General features: G+C 40.7%; 1 protein-coding gene across 1 annotated transcript in view; it reads right to left on the minus strand.

The window, feature by feature from the left end:
* Positions 1–23,219, minus strand: part of NUAK1 (NUAK family kinase 1) — a 144,136-nt gene that overhangs the window by 78,528 nt on the left and 42,389 nt on the right. Inside the window, exon 2 of the mRNA XM_082255437.1 lies at positions 1,348–1,468. Within this exon, the coding sequence (XP_082111563.1) occupies positions 1,348–1,468 (121 nt within the window). The remainder of the gene's footprint in view (positions 1–1,347; positions 1,469–23,219) is intronic.

The following is a 23,219-nucleotide window of genomic DNA, read 5'->3' on the forward strand; positions in this document are numbered from 1 at the left end:
AACAGCTGATGTATCCCATGACTATTACCAACCAGACAGCGGTAAGCTGGTGGATATATGATTGTGCATTTTACAGCTGGCACAGTGACCATTGTTTGGCCCATATGCCCTGCTCATAAATAAGTCTTCAGAGACTGTGCCGCCACTCTGGAAATAGAAAGTAGTCTGCAGCTAACTCATACAGTAACAAAGGTCTAAAAAGCACCACAATGTGGAACTAAGTGCCTAAAAGGTCACATTCCAGGCAGGTCCTGCAATAGTTCATTACATTGGGGTCCAGGTACAAGGCTATTGCTAAGAATACTCCAATCATGATAACTCCATAAAGGGACCAGCTTCAGCAGCTTGTAGATGAAGTCTTGGTTGAAGAAAAAATGATTGAAAAGGAAAGAAACGGCTAGTAAAAATGGAGAGAAAATGAATATCAATACTCAAGAAAGGAGGATCCTCACCCTGCCAATGTCCAAATTATAGAAAAAAGGGTTGAGGAAGTAGATTCACTCCTATTTTTTGTTAAATATTGTTAAAATAATACACATGATAAACACCCTCTACTCAACAGTAGGTCCACAGGTACCCAATCAAAGACACGGAGGCATGAATCCAATCATATAAGACATATAAAAGTTCATCAATATAGAAGAAGATGTGGGTAGATATCTAGAGTCAGGTCCACAACTCCTCCATGCATTCTTGTCAAATATTCAATACTCCTAGAACACTAGGCACTTTGGGCGCGGATGGAGCTTACCTGACCTCATTCTTTTTTTGTTTACCAGTGCTCAAATCCACCCGTGGGCAGCAGTACATCCCAACTGTCTCTGAATCATGTCCTTCAACGAACAAGTGAAATATATGCTCTTATCCAAATTCTCAGGCATGTAAATCAGAAAGTCCAGGTGGGAATCATTCTAGTTGTGCTAATTTGTTCATCTCTATAGGTTCCACGCTATACATTCTTTTTATAGGGGTTTCCTAAAAATATATATTTTGACAGAAAAGCAACCATAAACTTGGTAATGTAGACATAATTGCCTTTTAGAAAAGAAAACACTACAGAATACATATTGGTTAATGAATTAAAATTTCTGATTTACAGTCCAAAAGGGAAAAACTAATTGTTAGGACTAACACGAAAGGAGTATAAAAGTTTTGTATTTCTCTTGTGTATCATACCTAATTGCAGCACTTAACTGTAAACACATTTACAGCATTATATGTAGCATTGTATCCCACAGAAACACAAAGGCTGGCAAGCAGTCAAAGATAAAGAGAAAAAATAAAAAATAATAATAACGGCCACACAAATTTCACATCAGGTGAATGAGGCAAATGATATAGCCCTACCTTCATATATACTTATGATGTGCGGGTGGCTGAGTGATGACATGATTTCAATCTCTCGCCTGATGTGAACCATATCTTGCTCATCTCTTATTTTGTCCTTACGAATTGATTTTATGGCAACCTGGAATATTTAAAACATTAAGCGTTACTCTGGGAACAGAAACAGATGTGAGACAACAATTAGAATAGAACAAAATCAACACAGATGTTGTTTGTTGGCAATTAATACATGCAGACCAGACCAAAGCAAAAGGTCTCCTCTGAACATTATGATACATAGTCAGAATGCACCGATATTATAACTGTACACAGATACATTGGCAAAGTGTGTGGGCTGTGTAGTAATAATGAATAATTTTAAAAGTTAGAGTTATTATGTGGTATAATATACAGCCTACACTCTATGCTATGCTACTATGCTCAATATTGAAGGACTGTCCAGGTTCTATAGACATTCAACTCTGGCTGTAGCAGAAACACCGAGACTAGTACATTCAACATTGTTCAACACTTATCAAAAATTAGCAGACAGTAAAGCCTTGTACACACGGCCGAATGCCGGATGACATCAGCCGGCCCGTGTGTATGCCAGCCGGTCCGAAAGAAGCCAGCCCAAACGGAAAAACCAGCATGCTGATCGGCTACCGGTCATCAGCACTCTCAGCCAATGGCAGAGAGCACTGAGTGTTCTGGCGGAGGAGGGGATTGGGGCAGTCCCCTATCAGAACACAACAGCTCAGTGGGGGAGATTGCTGTACTAACTTTGGATAGTTAGTACAGTGGCTCTCGGCCGGAGCAGACAGTTTTTTTTTCGCTCAACCCAAAAAAACTCTTAGTGTGTACCAGGCTTAAGGCACCATTTCCTATATAGTAGATCAAGATACCTCAGTGGTATTTATCCAGTCACAAAATATCTCTACAGGTCCATATTGTGGATAACAACTAGGCAACTAGCAGCGGAAAAGGCCAATAGGATGATCTGGAAATTTTGTCACTGGAACCCAAGGCTTGTCAGAGATTAACATGATCCTCAGCGTTTCATGTTCCATGCATGTCTAAAGCACACACTGAAATGTATGCATTTAAAAGCATTTTTGTAATGTTTTAATTTTTTATTTTCGAAAGAAAGCATCCATCTGATTTGGGTCCTTTGCACAGTAATACGGAGAGGTACTCAATTCACATAGCCCTTAGAAAAAAACCTGTTTTATTTACTTGACATAAAGTGGGTATACAACAACAAAAAAAAGATCACTCCCCCTTTAAAATAATTACATTTTGTTGCTTTGCAGCCCGAAATTAAAACAGACCCATTTTTTGTTTTATCCAGCTGTATTTACTCAGTGCTACTTATAAAATCCAAGTGAAGAAAAAACATGTCAGAAAAAAAAAAAAAAAGTTTAAAAACAGAATCACTGAGTTGGAAAAAGGATCACCTCCATGAGTCAGTATTTTTAGACCTCCTTTTGCTTTAAATAACAGCCTTTAGTCTGTTGTGATATGTCTCTACTAACTTTGTACATTCAGACTTTGCAATATTTGCCCACTGTTCTATGCAGTACTGCTCAAGTTCAGTTAAATGTTATGGTCACCATTTGTGGACTGCAGTCTTCAAGTCATTTAACAGATTTTCAATGTGGTTTAAGTCTGGGCTCTGACTAGGGCATGCAAGGACACGCAAATTGTTTCTCCTTCAACCACTGTGTAGTCATTTTTGCTGTGTGCTTTGGATCATTGTCCTGTTGGAAGGTAAACCGTCTTCCCATTGACAACTTTTTGGCAGATGGCGGCAGATGGCAGCAGATTTTCTTCAAGAATTTAAGGGAATTTTGCCCCATCCATTTTGCTTCTATCCTGACAAGTGCTCCAGTCCCTGCTGCAGAGAAACCTCAACATAACAGGATATTACCACCTCCATGCTTTACTGTAGGAATGGTGTTATTTGGTAGGTGAGCTGTATTGAATTTCCACAATACATATTGTTTGGTGTTGAGGCCAAATTCTTCATTTTAGATTATTTTCTATAGCCACTGTAATAAAACCCAAACAATCCACAACCACTTCAATTTATTCTTGTGGATTTTACCAACTAGGGACTCCACAAATAGGGTCTTGCTGTGACAATTTTCTGGGAAAATCTGAGAGCTTTAGTAAAAAAAAAAAAAAATACTCCTTTTTTATGGTCAGAGTCCTTCAGGTGCTTTTTGGCAAACTCCAAAAAGCACCTGAAGGACTCTCAGACCATAAAAGGGAAGTAGGAATGGTGTTATTTGGATGGTGAGCTGTATTGGATTTCTGCAAGACATATTGTTTGGTGTTGACGCCAAATCATTCATTTTAGATTCTTTTCTTCACCCAGTGTAATAAAACCCAAACAATCCAGAACCACTTCACTTTATTCTTGTGGATTTTACCAACCAGGGATTTCACAAATAGGGTCTTGCTGTGACACTTTTTCTGGGAAAACCTGAGTGCTTTAGTAAAAAAATTACCCCTTTTCTTTACTAAAAGAATTCCCAAGCAAAAAATTGATTTACAGTTTTCCCAAAGCTTTTTGTTGCACACATTTGTCTTCCATATACTGATTACAGTCCAAACTAGTTGAAAACACAAACTAGGGCTTAACTAACTGGGCTGCAAGACGAACAACTTGGTCAGGGCAAACATTCTTAAGGTGGAGGAGTATGTCTGCTACTCCCCTTCATTTAACAGCTGTGGGCTCAAATTACTTTTGTGCAGAGCAGAGCAGATTTTCTCTTCCTTTTATATCTTCTGAGCTGTAAAGCACTTTTAGTGTGTTTTTAGTAAAAGAAGAATCTACACCATATAGAGTGGTGGCTGCATTAGTTTTACTAGTTTTTTTCCCCCTTTATTCTTACCTTCTGGTCTGGCCAGTAGCACAATTTCTTGTCTGAGGGTGTCTACACCCCGGAAGACAGCAGCATTGACAATCTGCAGAGGGGTAAATTTTAGATGCTCTAGCAGATTTAGATGGATTTGATTAAATTAAAGCATGCAGTAACTCTCAATAACATTTTTAACAAAAGCATTTTTTTTCCCTTTTTAAAAATAAAGGTTTCAGATAAATCAATAAAAGCTTACCATTGTATATAACCATCAAGGTTATATTGCATGTATCAACTGCCATTTTTGCTGGACAGTTTAGTCTGTTAAAGATAGTTGAGTCATAACAGACTTACTGGCTGGATCACCAGGGAAAAATAAAAGGGAAAAAAAAATCTTAAAATAGTAAAAACAAATGCAGCCACCACATCTACAAATTAGTAAGCTGCAATACAATTATTTTTGGTTTTTGGTTTCATATCACTGTAAACATGCTTGGGACCACACCTAAATTCATAATCAAAACAAAAGTTAAAGTTAGTCAAGTGATTCGAATCCAATTCACCACAAATGAGCTTGGGCATTCTCCAAGCTCATCTTTATCTTAACTTCCACTTTGCATTTTATTGACTAAATATGGGCATGTGTCCATAGAAAGGCAGGCCCCATTGTGTATAGGTGCTGCAGGGTGGGGAAGGACCCAACCCGTAGCTGATTGGATTGGAAGTTTGGATAGAGAGGAATACAGAGGACGCCCAAGCTCATCTCTAATGATGCCCATACATTAGGCAAAAAATCTTTGGGAAATTTGTCATTTGGACAGTTCGTTCGTTTTTCGTCCAGTCAATGGGCACAAATCGAAAATGGGTTGTGACGTTTTTAAGCCATAAAATCTAAGGAAAAGTTTAAAAAACTTCTGCCAAACGTATGATAAATTGAAAGGTTAATGTGCTTCACACCTGTTAAAAATCAAACTGTTGCTACTGCGCATATGTGACCCAAAAGCAAAAAATTAAGTGATTTATCATTCAAAATTCAGTCAATACATGATGGCAATATCTTTTGCTCTCACGATCATGTGTTCGTTTTTGTAAAACATATTTGAACAATTTTTCGGCTGGTGTATGGCTAGCATTAGTCTCACATAGTTTTTGGTAAAACCACTGCCATCAAGACAGGAACCGAAGGGAACTCTCTAAAATGGAGCCCAGCATAGCAGTAAAACCCTGACAGTACGGATTATCCCTTGCTCTATCCAAAAAAAAAATGTACCCACAATATATATATATATATATACACACACAAACACATACATATACACACACACACCTCAAAAAAATAAAGGAACACTTTTTAATCAGCGCATAGCATCAAGCCAATTCAACTCCTGGGATATCGATCTGGTCAGTTAAGTAGCAGAGAAGGTTGTTAATCAGTTTCAACTGCTTTGGTGTAAGTTCAATTAACAACAGGCACACTAGATGGGCAACAACAAGGCAACCTGCAAAACAGGAATGGTTTTTCAGGTTGAGGCCCCTGTCATTTTTTTCCTTACTCATCTTTTCTGACTTTTTTTAATTAGTTTTGCATTTAGCTAGGGTCAGTGTCACTACTGGTAGAATGAGGCGATACCTGGTCCCTATAGAGGGCTGCACAGACAGTCTAACTCCTCCAGGATGGCACATCAATATGTGCCATTGCCAGAAGGTTTGCTGTGTCTCCCATCACAGTCTCAAGAGCATGGAGGAGGTTCCAGGAGACAGGCAGTTACTCTAGGAGACCTGGACAGGGCTGTACAAGGTCCTTAACCCATCACCAGGACCGGTATCTGCTCCTTTGTGAAGGAGAAACAGTATGAGCACTGCTACAAAATTACCTCCAGAAGGCCACTGGTGTGAATGTCTCTGACCATACAATCAGAAACAGACTTCATGAGGGTGGCCTGAAGGCCCAACGTCCTCTAGTGGGCTCTCTACTCACTACCCGGCACAGTGGAGCTCGATTGGCATTTGCCATTGAACACCAGAATTGGCAGGTCCGCCACTGGTGCCCTATGCTTTTCACAAATGAGAGCAGGTTCACACTGAGCACATGTGACAGATGTGAAAGGGTCTAGAGAAGTAGTGGAGAACATTATGCTGACTGTAACATCGTTCAGCATGACTGGTGGTGTGTCAGTGATGGTCTGGGGAGGCATATCCATGGAGGGGCGCACAGACCTCTGCAGGCTAGACAATGGCACCCTGACTGCCATTAGGAATCTGAATGAAATCCTTGAACCCATTGTCAGACCCTACGCTGGTGCAGTGGGTCCTTAGTTTCTCCTTGTGCACAACAATGCCCGGCCTCATGTGGCAAGAGTATGCAGCCAGTTCCCGGAGGATGAAGGAATTGATACTATTGAATAGCCCCCATGCTCGTTTGACCTAAATCCAATAGAACACCTCTGGGACATTATGTTTTGGTCAATCCAACGCTGCCAGGTTGCACCTCAGTCTGTTCAGGAGCTCAGTAATGACCTGGTCCAGATCTGGGAGGAAATACCCCAGGACAGGGCTCGACAAACCCCAGGCGACAGGTCGCATTGGCGACTAGAATTAACGGCCTGGCGCCTGGGCTACACTGCGGCAGGTGTCTTGTCACCAGACTTTCCCGTGAGGTGCGGGTGTCTCCCAGACACCCACAAGTGCTGCGTGATGTCCCAGGTGTCTGTGTCAGCTATGACAGAACGGAGCTGATGCTTCCTGTATAGTTCAGGCTCTATCCTTTCACAGGTAGAGTGATATCAAATGCACTTCACCTGTGAGGAGAGATACAGGAAGCATCAGCTCTGCATGCTTCCTCCAGCGCCGCTCCTCTTGCTCTCCGCCAGCATTTCCCACCAGCAGTACCTACAGCCATACCAGCCAACATTACCAGCCAGCAGTACCCGCCAGCAGTAACCACCAGCAGTAACTGCCACCAGTAACCACCAGTGGCACCAGCCAGCGGTACCCGCCAGCAGTAACCACCAGCAGTACCCACCAGCAGTACCCGCCAGAAGTACTAGCCAGCATTACCAGCTAGTAGTACCAGCCAGCAGTACCCGCCAGCAGTACCAGCCATCAGTATCCACTATCCACCAGCAGTACCAGCCAGTGGTACCCGCCAGCAGTAACCACCAGCAGTACCAGCTAGCAGTACCCACCAACAGTAGTACCCGCCAGCAGTAAGTCACATGTTCTAGGGGTGCAAATAGCCTCAACACATAATTGTAAATATCCCAGCATGTGCAGTGTTTCAGACTCCTACCAGCATGACTACTTCAAACCACCGAAGTGGTCATGGTGGTTGGAGTGTTCCTTTATTATCTCTCAGAAGAAGTAAACCAAGAACACATGGGTAAAAAATGCTGGGCAACATCAGTCGGTTCATTAAAAACTGGCCACCATTGGGCCCATGTGTATGGCAGCCGGTCCGACAGAAGCCAGCCATTCAGCATACGTGAAAAAAAACTGTCACCCAACTTTATTAGCTGGCTCCTAGATTTCAAGCAAATTTGTCAAGCTCTACCCCAGAACACCATCCGTTGTCTCATTAGGAGCATGCCCCAACATTGTCAGACATGCATAGAAGCACGTGGGGGCTATACAAATTACTGAGTACCATTTTGAGTTGCTGTAACGAAATTTTAGCAAAATGGACTAGCCTGCTTCATAATTTTTTAACTTTGATTTTCGGGGTGTCTTTGAATTCAGCCCTCTGTAGGTTGATCAATTTCATTTCCATCAAACAATGTGGCATCCTTTCATTCCTAACACATTACCCAGTCCATAGTATAGATATATATCCAGCATGATATTTTTCCCCATTGAGATCTGACATGTTTTCAAAGTGATTCTTTATATATATATATATATATATATATATATATATATATATATATATATATATATATATATATATATATATATACACATACATACATACATACATACATACATAGACACACGGTACATATATTTATCTTTTTTATTATAATAATAATAGTAATACATTTGGCTGGGCATACACCTTATCATGCTCAAGCTTACACAAGATTTTAGTGATTAGTTTATATACATAAACTTTAACAGGTAAAATTAGTTCAGTCAATACTTGATGAACAGCTGTTGTGTGCATTAAGCCCTGGGTGTAAAAGTCCACAAGTGCTTAATCCTAGAGATAAAGGATCTCTGGCATATATTAGAGCAGTCAAAAATGACTTCTGAAAATAAAGGTGATATGAGGTAAGAGTCAATGCTTTGACGTCACCAAGATAACAGGCAAATATTTGGTCTGTCAGAACTGAACTAGAGACCCTTTTCCTAATTTATTTTCAAGTTGTCTAGTTTGCGCTTCACATTTCTTTGAGAACATCTGGTGACAATCAGGCACCCTCCCATTGACAGCGCTGGCGGCTGAAACATCCCTGAGATTTCATTTCAGTGCTAGCACTTTAAAAGTTAACAGGGAAGTGCAAATTCTCACTGTTAGGTGTTACAAAAGTTTCTAGGCCATGGAACAATAAGGTGGAAAAATAATCCATCAAACAAGTCAAATATAAACATGCATATTTGCCTTAAATATTTATTCTCCTGGGCAGCAGACTACAATACAATGAAACAAATGCACAACTGTTTTGTCGCTGTGTTCACTAGCGGCTTAGTAAATAACAAAATATATCAAATGAACAAACATATCTCTACACGTGCTTGGAGACCTCTGCAGTTATTGTATTTTTATTTTATAGCAAACTACTTGGCACAAAACTGCTCGCTCAGCTTTAACCTAGATCAGCCTTTCTCAACCTTTTCAACACAGAGGAACCCTTGAAATACATTTCTGGTCTCGGGGGAACCCCTGCTAAAAATCTACAACTCATGATACATTAGTGTGACAGTCAGTGGGAAGAATGCTCCTTACTCTTGAACCATAAAACAATGGTGTCAGTGGAAACATATCTGAGAGGCAGAAATTGCCCATTGCTCAAGGAACCCCTAGCAACCTCAGGAGGAACCCTAGGGTTCTACGGAATCCTGGTTGAGAAACCTTGACCTAGATATTGGAGCACAGACTACATTGATCACATCACTGTTTTACCATCAGTTTTTAGTTTTAAAACAATTAGGTTTTTAGAATTCTGCTTTTCAATTATACATCTCATTTCACGACGACTGTACAGAACTGAAACATATTATGACATCTTCTGAAAAGTTGATAAACTACAAGTAGCAATAGCTTAAAATAAGTGGTTTAAAGCTTTGTAGGTGCATGTATTAGGTTTATTTTCTAGGAAATCTTAAAGTTGACCTATGTTTAGAATTAAGGGGACATTGTGGTAGGTGCTGAAATGTGAATACAAGTTTCTGTCAGACATATAGATAGATCCCTAGACACTTTCATTCTGGGTCACCTAGCCTAAACCTAGGATTAGGTCAATTACCTTTTGTATGACTTTCTCTCCCTTTTAGATTGTAAGCTCTCAATTGTTTTTTAATTGTATTGTAACTGTACTGTCTTCCTTTATTTTGTAGAGCACTGTAAAAACGGATGGTGCTCAATAAGTCCTGCATGACAATAATAATGATGTATGTAAAGTACAGAAGCTCTGATTGTGAATGTCAGCAGGCACTCCATTCATTCCATGCAAAGTCCCTGCAGCTTTATGGCACTTCACCTGAAACCAGAAGCACCAGAGATCCTTGCTAATAAAGACAATTTCATAAAGATTTTATTCTTCTATATTTTATAGTGGACTTTTAGATTAGGTTTAAAGCGGAACTACAGTGCATCTGAGCATCACAAACCAAACACACTATTTAATTCAGTTTAACCACTTGACCCCCGCTCACTTTGCTGCTACTGCAGCAAAGTGGCTCGTTCCCGTCCAGCGACGTAGACCTACGTCGCTGGACTCCGCCCCTTGTGGGCGGCGCTTGCGTGCCGCCGGAGGCTCGCTCCCGCTGTTTTCAGTCACAGCGGGAGTCGGGCCAGGGGAGGAGCAGCGGCGATCGCCGCTGCTCTTACCCGATCGTCGGGGATCGAGTCTGGAGATCCGCCCGCTGTGTGTAAACACAGCGGGCGGATCTCTGAAGTGACAGGCAGGGTCAGATTGCAGGGTTCAGCATAGCTGAACCCTGGATCTGTCCTTGAGTCACTAAGTCACCTCCCCCCCCCACACGTCAGTAAGCACCAGGCATACATTAACCCCTCCCTCTCCAATAAAATTAACCCCTTCCCTGCCAGTGTAATTTTTACAGTAACAGTGCATATATATAGCACTGATTACTGCAGTAATGTCACTAGTACCCCCAAAAATGTCAAAAATGTTAGTCAAGGGTCCGATCTGTCCGCTGCAATGTCGCAGTCCCGCAAAAAAAATCGCAGATCGCCGCCATTACACGTTAAAAAAAAAACACCAAAAATGACAGAAATCTTTCCCTTAGTTAGTAAACGCAATAACTTTTGCGCAAACCAATCAAAATACACTTATTGTGATTTTTTTTTACCAAACATAGGTAGCAGAAAACAAATTGGTCAAAAATTTAAAAAAAATTTGATTTTTACATTTTTTTGGGGGGGAATTTCATATAAAAAAATGTTAAAAATATTGTTATTTTTTCAAAATAAACGCTCTTTTTTTGTTTATAGCGCAAAAAGTAAAAATCGCACAGGTGATCAAATACCACCAAAAGAAAGCTCTGTTTGTGGGAAAAAAAGGATGTAAATTTCGTTTGGGTACAGCGTCGCACGACCGCGCAATTGTCAGTTAAAATCGCACAGCGCCGAATCGCAAAAAGTGGCCTGGACGGAAGACAGCAAAATCCTCCGGTGGTAAAGTGGTTAAGTATTCAAAGAAAACTCCCCCATCCATCCATGTCTCCAGGTTTGATTTTACAGAGAAATCACTTTGAAAAAAAACTCCCTTCCAGCATTTCTGGTCATGGCCATCTTGAGTAAGAGTAGATGATTCATTTAGCCTTCATTTCCTGGAACCCAGGCATCCATGCAGGAAGGTGTCCTTGGCCAAAAAAAAAAAAACCTTCCTAAAGACTCCTGGGATGTAGGACATCATTTGCCTAGGCAAGAATCCAGAAAGTAACTGAAGAAGGGTAAAAAAAAAAAAAAAAGTTTAAAACAAGCAAATATGATATACTTTCCTCTCGATTTACTAATGCTAGCAATAACTCTTAGATTGTAAACTCTAACGAGCAGAGCCCTCTGATTCCTACTGTATTAAAGTGTATTGTATTTGTACTGTCTACCCTCAAGTTGTAAAGCGCTGTGTAAACTGTTGACACTATATAAATCCTATATAATAATAATGATAATAATAATATGAGGTTAAAAATAATCAATGTTGATTGAGAGAGTGAAGTTAAACTTTAAATATAAAGCACAAAATCTCAGAGAGAGAGGGAACCTGCAACAGCTGCAATGAGGGAATTTTTGAGGCTGCTGTAGTACCCTGCAAAGCATAAGTTGAATTAGACCAGCAGCAGTAAATAGAGGAAAATATCCCAATCAGAACACTGTTATAGGAAAGCTTTAATGCCATATTCTTCTCTTGGCCAGAAAGAAATCAAACCAATGACCTTTAGGGCCTATTCACCCCAGATGTAGTCCAGTGCAGTTTTTTCTGCATCAGAAATGCATTGACAGTAGATTATTTGGGCTCCAATGGCCTAGTTCATACCAGTGCTGTCAGTTCCAGTGCGTTCAAGTGTAGAAAAAAAAAAAGTAGAACATGCTGCATTTTTTCTGCACAAAACTGTACTGGAATGTGACAAAATGCATAAAAAACACCACCAGAACACAACTAAATGCATCAAAAGCACATTACAGCAAAAAAAAAAAAAAAAAAAAACAGGAAACTTTAGGGGAATAAAGAGGGAAAAAAGAAGCATCAAAAATGTAACTGAATGAAGCAAAAATGAGCATGCAGAAAGGCATCCAGACTGCGTTTCTGTGGTGTTAATTGGCCCTGAAACAGCCAGCTTTCCTAATTGAAACCTCCCTTCCCTTCAAGCAGTATTGAACCCCCCAAAAAGCATACATTATATTGCAGTTTACCAATTCTTAGATTGTATGAAGGCTGCCCTAATTTACTTTTCTCTATTTTCATCTGGTGATCCAGCCAGCAACTCTATTGTTTTTCAAAAGCCCAAGCACTCCAGGAGAACAAATCAGTTTACATGGATGAGCCAAACCATTTAACACTGGCAGGGGTGGTTAAAATGATCAGCTTTTATTTATTGATGTAAAACCTTTGTCCCAAAAAGAAATAAACTGTTTGCTGTAACTGATTATAAACTGTAAGCTGGAGTTTGGTTTCAATTTATTAGTGTAATTAAATCTGCTAATACAGTAGCACTACCCTCCCTCCGCTCCAGACGGACAGTGCTGCTGTCTGCTGTGCCTCCTGGGCAGTGGCATCTTAAGAGCATTATAGGCCCCTGGGCAATGCAGTACACTGGGGCCCTGCCTACACAATCACCCACGAGAATAAAAATGAAAATTATAGATAAAGCAATGTTTATTGCTACAGCAGTGAGGGGCTATTGACAGCTTCCAAGTTGGCCGGCTGGGTCCGGTGAACACACACAAGGACAGGAGTCAGACTCGACTGTCCTGTGTGTGCCTGTTCCCGTGGAGGCGGACAGACATTCCTCAGTTGTGGGCTCCCCCTCCACGGCCCATGTGTCCTGATAGCAGCACAGGGACGACAGGCGCTTGCCACCTGATAAGCTTGGCGGTGGGATGCACACGGGAATCGGGACTAATGCTTGGCTTGGGCTGGGTCGCTGGGCAGGTGGGGCCCCTCCGGGCAACTGCCTAGAGTGCCCATTTGGTAAGATGGCCCTGCTCCTGGGCCTATTCATCCTGAGTTGCATCTCAATACCAATGAGGTGTGTGAGGCCAGATGCCCAGGTGAAAAAAGAGGGTCAAATGCCAAAAGAAAAAAATAATGAATACAAACACCACATCTAATAACTTGTAAGCTGCAATAGAATACATTTTTGGTTTTGGGCTTAAATAGCTTTTTAGAAAAAACTGTAAACCTAGAAAACGCATCTGGCAGGAACTAAAAGAAAAAAGGAGGACACCGCGCCAGGACAGTACATCTAAGTAAGTACAGTATCATTTTGAATGTTTTCATTTTTAATTTAATTTGGTTATTTCTGATGTTCTACTCTAGTAGATGTAAAGGTGATAGGAATTGTCAGTTTGTGCACAATATCACAAAGCATCGCCGCTATATCTGTCTGCCAATTGGTCTTGTAATGATAACATCAGAATATTTAGAGTAGTCAACGTGAGGTCAAAATAGATTTTGATAAGTAAACTTTAATTGCTGTGCAAAAGGTCATCCCCATGGAGATGCTACCAGGGGAATGCTGACAAATTCTAATTAAGAAGCCATAAATGGATGGAATGCTTTGAGTCAGTGAGGGGCAATAAAAACCAATGAAAAGTAAAATGATGCTGTAGTGACTCAGCCATCCACTGCTAGACTTTGCTGCAAGAAGATTGTTTTTTTTTCTTTATTTGTTTACTAGTGTCAATACTAGAATATTTTCCAAAGCAAATGGTATTGTTACCAAACCTGCAGCTGCACTAACATGCAGGCTTGGGCATGAACACAGAAACTGAACAAAGATTACACAGCGATTAGGAATTAGAATATAGGCCAAAACACTCGTTTAAAAGGACCAGTGCCTTTTTAACAATTTTAAAATATACTATGCATAGAAAAACCATCTCCAACTACTTAACCACTGTGCTTCTTCTTCCTGACCCTTGCTATGATAGGATTGACCAAATATACTACAAAAACAGGGCTCTACCTATTGTTAATGAGGTGACAAAGTCAAGGCACCAAAAAAAAAAATGCTTAAATCAATGGAGAAAACCACAGTTAATGCTTAAAAAATGATCACTCTCTTCTAAAATCTGGTCACATTATTTGGCTTTCCAGTCTCCCATTTCAAAAGATACAGACTAGGAGGAGGGATCAATGTACAGACTAGTTGGTAGCGTGTTTTCATTTGACAGTGGGGGCCTCTCTCTGTAAAACACTCAGTAGGTAGGACTCTATGAAGTACTAGGCTATCAATCAGCCTTCATGAACTAAGGGTGAGGTGGGAAACAGCTGATGACATCTCTTGTGCACACACTAAGCCAGTGTTTCTCAACCTTTTTTCAGTTGAGGGACACTTTAAAAATGATGGACAATATCGAGGCACCCTTTAAAAATGATGGACAATATCGAGGCATCTTTTACAAATGATGGACAATATCGAGGCACCCTTTAAAAATGATGGACAATCTTGAGGCACCCTTTAACCACTTAAGCCCCAGAAGATTTTACCCCCTTCCTGACCAGGGGGTATTTTGCGATTCGGCACTGCGTGACTTTAATGGACAATTGCGCGGTCGTGCTACGCTGTACCTAAACGAATTTGACGTCCTTTTTTTCCCACAAACAGAGCTTTCTTTTGGTGGTATTTGATCACCTGTTCGATTTTTTGATCATGCGCTATAAACAAAAAAAGAGCGTCAATTTTGCAAAAATAACAATATTTTTCACATTTTTTTATATGAAATTCCCCCAAAAAAATGTAAAAATCAAAATTTTTTAACATTTTTGGCCAATTTGTTTTATGCTACATATGTTTGGTAAAGAAAATCGCAAAAAGCGTATTTTGATTGGTTTGCGCAAAAGTTATCGCGTTTACTAACAAAGGGAACGATTTTTGTCATTTTTGTTGTTTTTTTTTTTTAACGCGTAATGGCGGCGATCTGCGATTTTTTTTTTGCGGACAGATCGGACCCTTGACTGACATTTTTGACACTTTTGGGGTTACCAGTGACATTACTGCAGTAATCAGTGCTATACATATGCACTGTTACTGTAAAATGACACTGGTAGTGTAGGGGTTAACTTTATTTGAGAGGGAGGGGCTGTGTGTGTCCCTAGGGGCGTGATTCTAACTGTGATTGGCTGTGGCTTGAGGTGTAGGAACAATGATCAACGGTCCTACATAGTAGAACCATATGATCACTGTTCCTACACAGGGGAGAATGACAGGCGGCTTGTTTACACTAGCCGCCTGCCTTTCTTCCGCTGTCACGGACGATCGTGAGTGAGCGGCAGACATCGGGTCCGCCGCTCACACGCGCGGGGGGGATCCGTGACCGTGCGGGAGCGCGCATCCGGCAGCGCGCGCTCGCTCCCCAGAGCCTCACAGGCTAGTGACGTACTGGTACGTCACTTTGCCTGTGAGGGGCTGACCGCCGCAGTATATGTACTTGCGGCGGTCGGCAAGTGGTTAAAAATGATGGACAATCTCAAGGCATCCTTTAAAAATTATGGACACTCTCAAGGCACCCTTTTAAAAATTATGAACAATCTCGAGACACCCTTTTAAAAATGATGGACAATCTCGAGACACCCTTTTAAAAATTATGGACAATCTCGAGGCACCCCATTCTAAAATGTAAAAAACTTTTCTAAAAGTTTTACAAAATGCAGCAACATCCACACAAGTAGGACACCCAATGTTAAAGGGAAAATATTCTTCCAAAGCAAATGCACTTTTGCAAACTGGTACTGACTAGTATTCCAATGTTTCTCTTCTCCCTCAGTTTTTCTCCATCACTGAGCTAATGTAAGCTGATGGAGAGGGACAGAAGAGGTGTATACAAGGATGCTGTACAGGGGACTGACATCCTCCATATCAAATAATGATGCAATTGGTCATTAGGACGCTGGCAGCTAGAAGGTTGTAATGGTGCACAATGAAAACCTGTGGCTTTGTGTAACTAAAAGGAAGGCTTTATCCACACATCTGGTTGTATACAATTTTTGGGCAACTTTTAGGCATTTTGCCAAGACATGCCTGAAGAAACCTCAATGCGCACCAGGGTGCCTGCGCACCCTGGTTGAAAAAGGCTGCACTAAGCCATGGTGGAAGCAGAAGCATCTTTGCCAAGACCAAGATATATTGCCTGAGTTGTCAAGACTCCTGACTGCAGAACAACGTACAAAACGTAACGTACAAAAGTTAGGCTCTATGCACACTTGTTTAAAAATAGCTGCTACTACAGGAGTTTTGTGTTTTGCCTGTAGAAGCAGCTCAACGTTGGAAGTTCAGTTGCTGAAGATCTGAGGGGGAAATGCAAGGAAAATAAAAACCAGTATTTGTGCTTGCACATGATTAAATGATAGAAATCAGCAGAGCTTCCCCTAATTGCAGATCTTCCCCTCAGATCTACAGTGAATGCACTTCCAAGTGCATTTGTAGTGCACAGTGTATTTGGCTTTAGTAAATCAACCCCATTGTATTGCACATATTGCATATTTGAACATATTTGACATGATGGACCTTAGTAAACAGAATTAGAATGCAATAAACAAAATACCAATTTTTATGTTATTTTATTGTGCATTCCAAATTATATATATGAACCTTCAAGGCCCTGTATATTCCCTTAACAAATGGATAATTAACAGTCATTTTTCACACCAGAGTGTGTCCATGACCAAATGCATTTGTTTAATGAGCCATTTTGGTTTAAAAGGACTGTTTAAGCCTGTGCTGCATCATGTCCCTGTAAATGTGGCCTTCAGCATATGACACTTCAGCAATACAGTTGCTTTTAATTTCAGCTATTCTCCTCAGCAGGCACCCCTACCCAGAAGAAAAAAAAAAAACAACATAAAAAAAAAGTGCGGGTGATTGGTTTGTTCCTTGTGAAGAAAGTACATAACATTAACAGAGACATTTTAAGTCTAAAACATCCCTGTGCTAATGTGGGTTTCCTCCAGGTATCAGGTTAATTGAATCCTGTTTAAATTGGCCCTAGTATGTAAATGAATGTGAGTTTGGGACCTTAAATTGTAAGCTCCTTTAGGACAGAGACTGATGTGAGTGAACGTGCTATATAAGTACCTGTAATAAATAAAGAAAAATTAAATACCAGATACCTTTTACCAATTCCTGACCCATTTGGCTTTTATAGACCCCAGATCTCTCCATAAAGAGGATCTGTCAAGCTTTATTTTTATCACAAGAGAGGTTTATATTTCTTGTGATAGGAATAAAAGTAATAAAAATAAAAAAAATTAAAAAGGGACAGTGTAAAAATCGAAAAAAACAAATTAATAATAAAAAAAAAAAATAAAAAAAAAAAAAAAAAAATTTAAAGCGCCTCCCTCCCCTCCTGCTCGTATGCAGAAGTGAATGCATACATAGGTCACGCCTGCATATGTAAATGATGTTCGCACCACCTGTGAGGTATCGCCGCAAACATTAAACCAAGAGCAATAATTCTAGCACTAGACCTCCTCTAACTCTAAACTGGTAACCTGTAAAAGAAATTTAAAGCGTCGCCTATGGAGATGTTTAAGTTTGGCTCCATAAAGCGTGTCATAGTAGGTGTCTATTTACTCGGTGTAACGTCATCTTTTATATTTTAACAAAAAAATGGCTTACATTCAGTGTTTTGTTTTTTTTTTGCATTCAAATTTTTAAATTGTACTTTTCCCAAGAAAATTGCGTTTGAAAAAAATCGCTGAGCAAATACCATGTGACATAAAAATTGCAACGCCCACCATTTTTTTTTTCTAGGGCCTCGGTTTAAAAAATATTAAAAATGTTTGGGGGTTCTGAGTAATTTTCCTAGAAAAAAAAATTATGATTTTTACATGTAGAAGAGAAATGCCAGAAAGGAGGTGGTTAAAAAACAAAAGTAAAAAAATTTAGAGCCCACATCAATCAAAATTCAAATATGCACAACCAATACCTCTCCACCCCTACTGAGGGTCTCCATTGTTAACTACATTAGAGGGTTCCAGAATTTCCTGGACAGATAAGCAAAGATCCTATGACTGTTCACCACAGCCACCAGCTCAAAAGCAGTTTCCCTTCTACCCTTATAGTGACAAAGTGAGGAAAAAGAAAAGAGACGTAAGGGTATGCATAAAAAATGTGCATTGGCTACTGTGACCTATAAGCTAATATAGCAATCAGCAACTTTTATTTTCAACAGGTCAAGCAGAAATTGCTTGCAGCTAAACAGCTCAGGAGGGGGCAGAATAACCCCCATGTGAGGCAAGTACCATGGTATTACACTGTAGAATGTTGCTTCTCCTTCTCAACACAACCATAAATTGAGGTGTAAAACTGAAATACACACAGGTATGCAGCAACAATGATTACATTTGCAGCTCTAAGAAATTTGATCTTGACATTAACAGAAAACGGACTCATTCTCTTTAAGCTCTGTCTATTTCTTTACCCTAGTAAACCAAGCTGCAAAGGCACTCTTACTTTCAATAAAGAATACAAGCGCGTGCTTGGCTTTTGTGTTGAATTCCGCACTGTGTGCCAACTCCAAAGTGGGCTTCAAAGCCATTAGAGTATTTTAATGAGAGATGCTGGGCAGAGGCAGACGTAGGGAGGAGATGAACTAGAGACTTCAACAAAAGATGTTCCAAGACAGAATGGGCTGCTTGTGGCAGAACATCATAAGACAGATCCTTTAAACATTGTCATACATCTGACCACATCCCAGCTAAATTGAAGATGAGATTTCCTCTCTCTATTCAAACATACCAAAAGCAAACGCTGGCCAGATGTTAGCTGCACACATTTAGTCAAAGAAAACAATATTTTCTTTCCACATATAAAAAACACTAATAATCCATGAACTCATTCTGCTCTTCTGAAAGATTTTAAACATTTGACTGCAATTTCCTTACATATGCACCATCTGTTCAAAGATAAAACATCTAGCATAAAGGAAAAGGCATTTCTTGATTTATAACCTCTTTAGGTTTTACAACCTTTTACAACATGTCAAGTCGTAAAGTATCTGGTCTCCCAATCCTGACAACTCCAAAAAGGTTTTGGGCTTTTTTTTTTTCAGGAACAGGAAAACACTCTATATAATAGGACTTGGGGAGGGCTGTGATATGACAAGCTAAAACACTTTTTTCCCCAAAATACACAAGAGTGCAAAGGAGAACTGATTACTAATCAATAATCCTGGTCATGAAACCCAGTGGTTTACTTCGTGTTCAAAAAATGACTTTACCCTTTCAATGTTCTAAGACAGGATGAGAAGTTCATTATAAGTGACTTGGCGTAGAAATGATCCTTCAGAGTTGAAGGTAACATCTGCCATGGTCGGGACATCTACATACATATTGATACCCCCTAGAACAGCCTTTCTCAACCTTTGCAACACTGTGGAACCCTTGAAATAAATTTCTGGTTTCGGGGAACCCCTGCTAAAAATTAAAAATCTACAACTCATGAAACATTAGTGTGACCGTCAGTGAGAAGAATGCTCCTTACTCTTGTCATCATTGGGGAGAATTATCCCCTTACAGATAGATAAAAGGAACAATGGTGTCATTGGACACTTATCTGAGAGGCAGAAATTGCCCATTGCTCAAGGAACCCCTAGCAACCTCAGGAGGAACCCTAGTTGAGAAACCCTGCCCTAAAAGATCCCATTGGAACTGTTATGGCACTTTTCCACTGCAAGTACCGGCTAGTACCGGCTCGGCTCTACTCGGCCCTGCTTGGCCCGGTTTGCTTTTCCACTGCGGTACCGCATGGTATAGTGTCGGAACGGTTCGGTACGGTACGGTATAGGTTTGCTTTTCCACTAAAGTAGTACTAAAGTTAAGTGGGTGGGATAACAACGGGGTGGGTGTGATTCTCTGACCAATCAGTGGCTAGTAGTGACTGCATGCAAAGGATTGTGGGATATGGTACCAGTTTGGTACCTGTTGGAACCACAATCGAGTAGGTACTGTTTTTTCAGAGCCGTACCGTACCGTACCGTTCGGTTCCATGCAGTGGAAAAGCAAACCTATACCGTACCGTACCGAACCGTTCCGACCCTATACCATGCGGTACCGCAGTGGAAAAGCACAAAAGCGTGCCGAGCAGGTACGGTTCTATGCAGTGGAAAAGCACCATTAGTCTCCATTCACACTAGACATTCATTATATGAAGTCCGTGCAAGTCGTGTGCAAGTCGCGTGCAAGTTGCGGTGCACGCGACTTTACAGGTCGCCCCCGAAGTCGTGCCGCTTCAGTGTGAATGCGGTCTTACAGACAATCCAAATAAGAAGATAACTGAGTTAACCCAGCACACAATGGAGTGATTACATCTTTCATTTGGTCTAGAAACTCCAAATGGAACTAATCAAGATGTCCCTGCATCATTATGTACAAACATATAATGTCCAGGTCTGATGTTACATAACAGCAGTAATAAGAGAGGAATTGTTCAGATTTACGGTTTTAAATGTTTTTGTTATATTACTATTGGCTTTTGTCTACAGCTCCACTGTTACCAACAGGATTTCATAAAAAGTTTATGTAAGTCATTTTCTCTTATTTGTTCCCATTTTGTCGTCTAATACATACAGTTTGTTATACTTGTTGAATAAGTGCAAACATTGCCCACATATGCCTGCAGAATCTATTGCTGTCCTGAGTCACTGTGCACTTCTGAGTGTTATCTCTAGCACTGTTATGAGCAAGGTACCTCTGAACTACAAAATCTGAGAACGAAGATGAGCTGAGGGGGTCCTCAGTAGTTCTAACACACTTCCTCTTCTATGTTGACAACACTACTTTTCCATAGATAGATACAGTATAGCAAGTTAGCATTGTCACCTTAAGAAAACAAATGCTGGTAAACTGGAATATATTACATTTCTGTTGCTGGGTTTAGATATGCCTTCATTACTAACAGTTAAGCAAATTCTTGCCGGTTATGTATTAAACAAGTATTCTGCAGAGCTTTTTTTTAGCAGTATTGTTTTTGCTCTGTGGAAAGCAACAAGATAACTCATGTATTGAAATAACATTCTGTCAACACAGACAGCAACGACATGTATTTCAGTGTTATAGTAAATAATTAGCATTCTATAAAAAGGCAAAGAGCAATGTGCAAAGTACAATCTTCCACAGTAACCAGTCTGTTAATATCTTTCATTACTGTGACAAACTTATGAAGGATGAGATTTGATTAGTTGCTATGGTTCAGTGTTCTATGCATAGCACATACACATGTATATCTTAAAGTGGTTGTAAAGACAAGGTTTTTTTTTTAATCTTCATGCATTCTATGCATGAAGATAAAAAGCCTTCTGTGTGCAGCAGCCCTCCTCAGCTCCCATAATACTTACCTGAGCCCACTCTCGATCCAGCTATGTCTACGAGTGCCTTGGCTGTCCAGGACTCCCCCTCCTGATTAGATGAGGTCCAGCAGCGGCAGCATTTGTTCCCCCTGCTGTCAAAGTCAGTTAGCCAATCAGGAGAGAGAAGGGATAGGGCCGAAACCGCGGCTTGGTGTCGGAATGGACACACAAAACTGCGGCTCGGATGCCCCCATAGCAAGCCACTTGCTGTGGGGGCAGGAGGGCGGGACCAGAGAAGAGGAGTACCCAGGCTGCTCTGTGCAAAACCACTGCACAGAGCTGATACTCTTTACACTTTACTAGCGAAATGCATTGAGGGTCCAGTGCATCACTTCCGGGTTGCGGGAATCCAGAGCGTGGAATGCAGAGTTTACAGCACACAGCAGTTCCCAGTAATCCTTACCATTTGTCTACTGCAAAGTGTCTTAAGAGGCACTCATAAATGTGAGTTTGGTTCTTCATTTTTCTTTGAATTTTATTAAGAAACATACTGCACTATTGCCTCGTTTCCACTGAGTGGTACGGTACGGTTCGGTTCAGTACGGTACGGTTCGGATCGGTACACATTGCGTTTCCACTGCCAATAGTACCCTTTCATGATAGGCGTGTTGTAGCAGGAAAGCTGTGATAGACGATTCTCTGTCAACCAATCAAAGTTCTGCAGAGTGTAGCTCCACCCTGTTGGTACGGTACTAATGTGCTTGGTACCCCAACGAAAGGGTACCAAAAAGTGGTACGGTACGGTTCGGAATTAGGGTACCATTCATAATGGAAATGGCATAAATAGCATACCGTACTGAACCGAACCAGAAAGCTCAGTGGAAACGAGCCATATGAGTACTTCTCAATGTATTTTTTGAGCCACCTGGAATTGGAGCCATCTTAATAGGAGAACATAGATAGAGCCATACCTGAATTTCACCTAGGAGGAGGGTGTCGCTGCAAGAGTTTTTTTTAGCTTTACCTGCACTATAGGTCCCCAGAGGCCTTAGTGCATCTGGTAAGTGACCTCAGCTCACCGGTGAAGGATCAGACCACCAATATGTCACTTCCATAACCCACTGAGAGAAGGAGCACTGAACACACCAGATTTTGCCACCAATCACACTTGAAATTGTTGTATTATTTTTATGGACTTTTCAGCATTTTTAATTTATGTCACTTTTATTCATTTATTTTTTTGTGTAAGCACTTATTGCACAATAGTTGGTCCACATTAGAGCCTGATCTGGCTTTGAAGATTTTGTATATGGACTATTGTAGGAATCACTCACCCATTTAACTACTTCCTCACTATATAGGTTAGCATGCCCATTTGCAGCACCAGTTTATATAAGTTGGGGGAGATTGTGCACTATTTTGCCAATATTCTTTTTACCATATATTTATGGTTTATGGTTAGTTGTGGTAGCGCCTCTATATTTTCTTCCATATACTGTGACATACTGAAGCAGAGCATGACCCCCTCCCTTTGGAGACTAGCCGCAGGGCAGTATTTCAACATAACGTCTCCAAACACACCTCCATGATGACCACTGCCTTGCTAAAGAAGCTGAGGGTAAAGGTGATGGACTGGCCAAGTGTTTCCAGACCTAAACCCTATTGAGCATCTGTGAGGCATCTTCAAACGGAAGGTGGGGGAGCACAAGGTCTCTAACATCCACCAGCTCTGTGATGTCGTCATGGAGAAGTGGAAGAGGACTCCAGTGGCAGCCTGTGAAGCTCTTGTGAACTCCATGCCCAAGAGGGTTAAGGAAGTGCTGGAAAATAATGGTGGC

This window comes from Pelophylax lessonae (genome assembly GCF_965119305.1).
Source record: "Pelophylax lessonae genome assembly, chromosome: 4".
Lineage (NCBI taxonomy): Eukaryota > Metazoa > Chordata > Amphibia > Anura > Ranidae > Pelophylax > Pelophylax lessonae.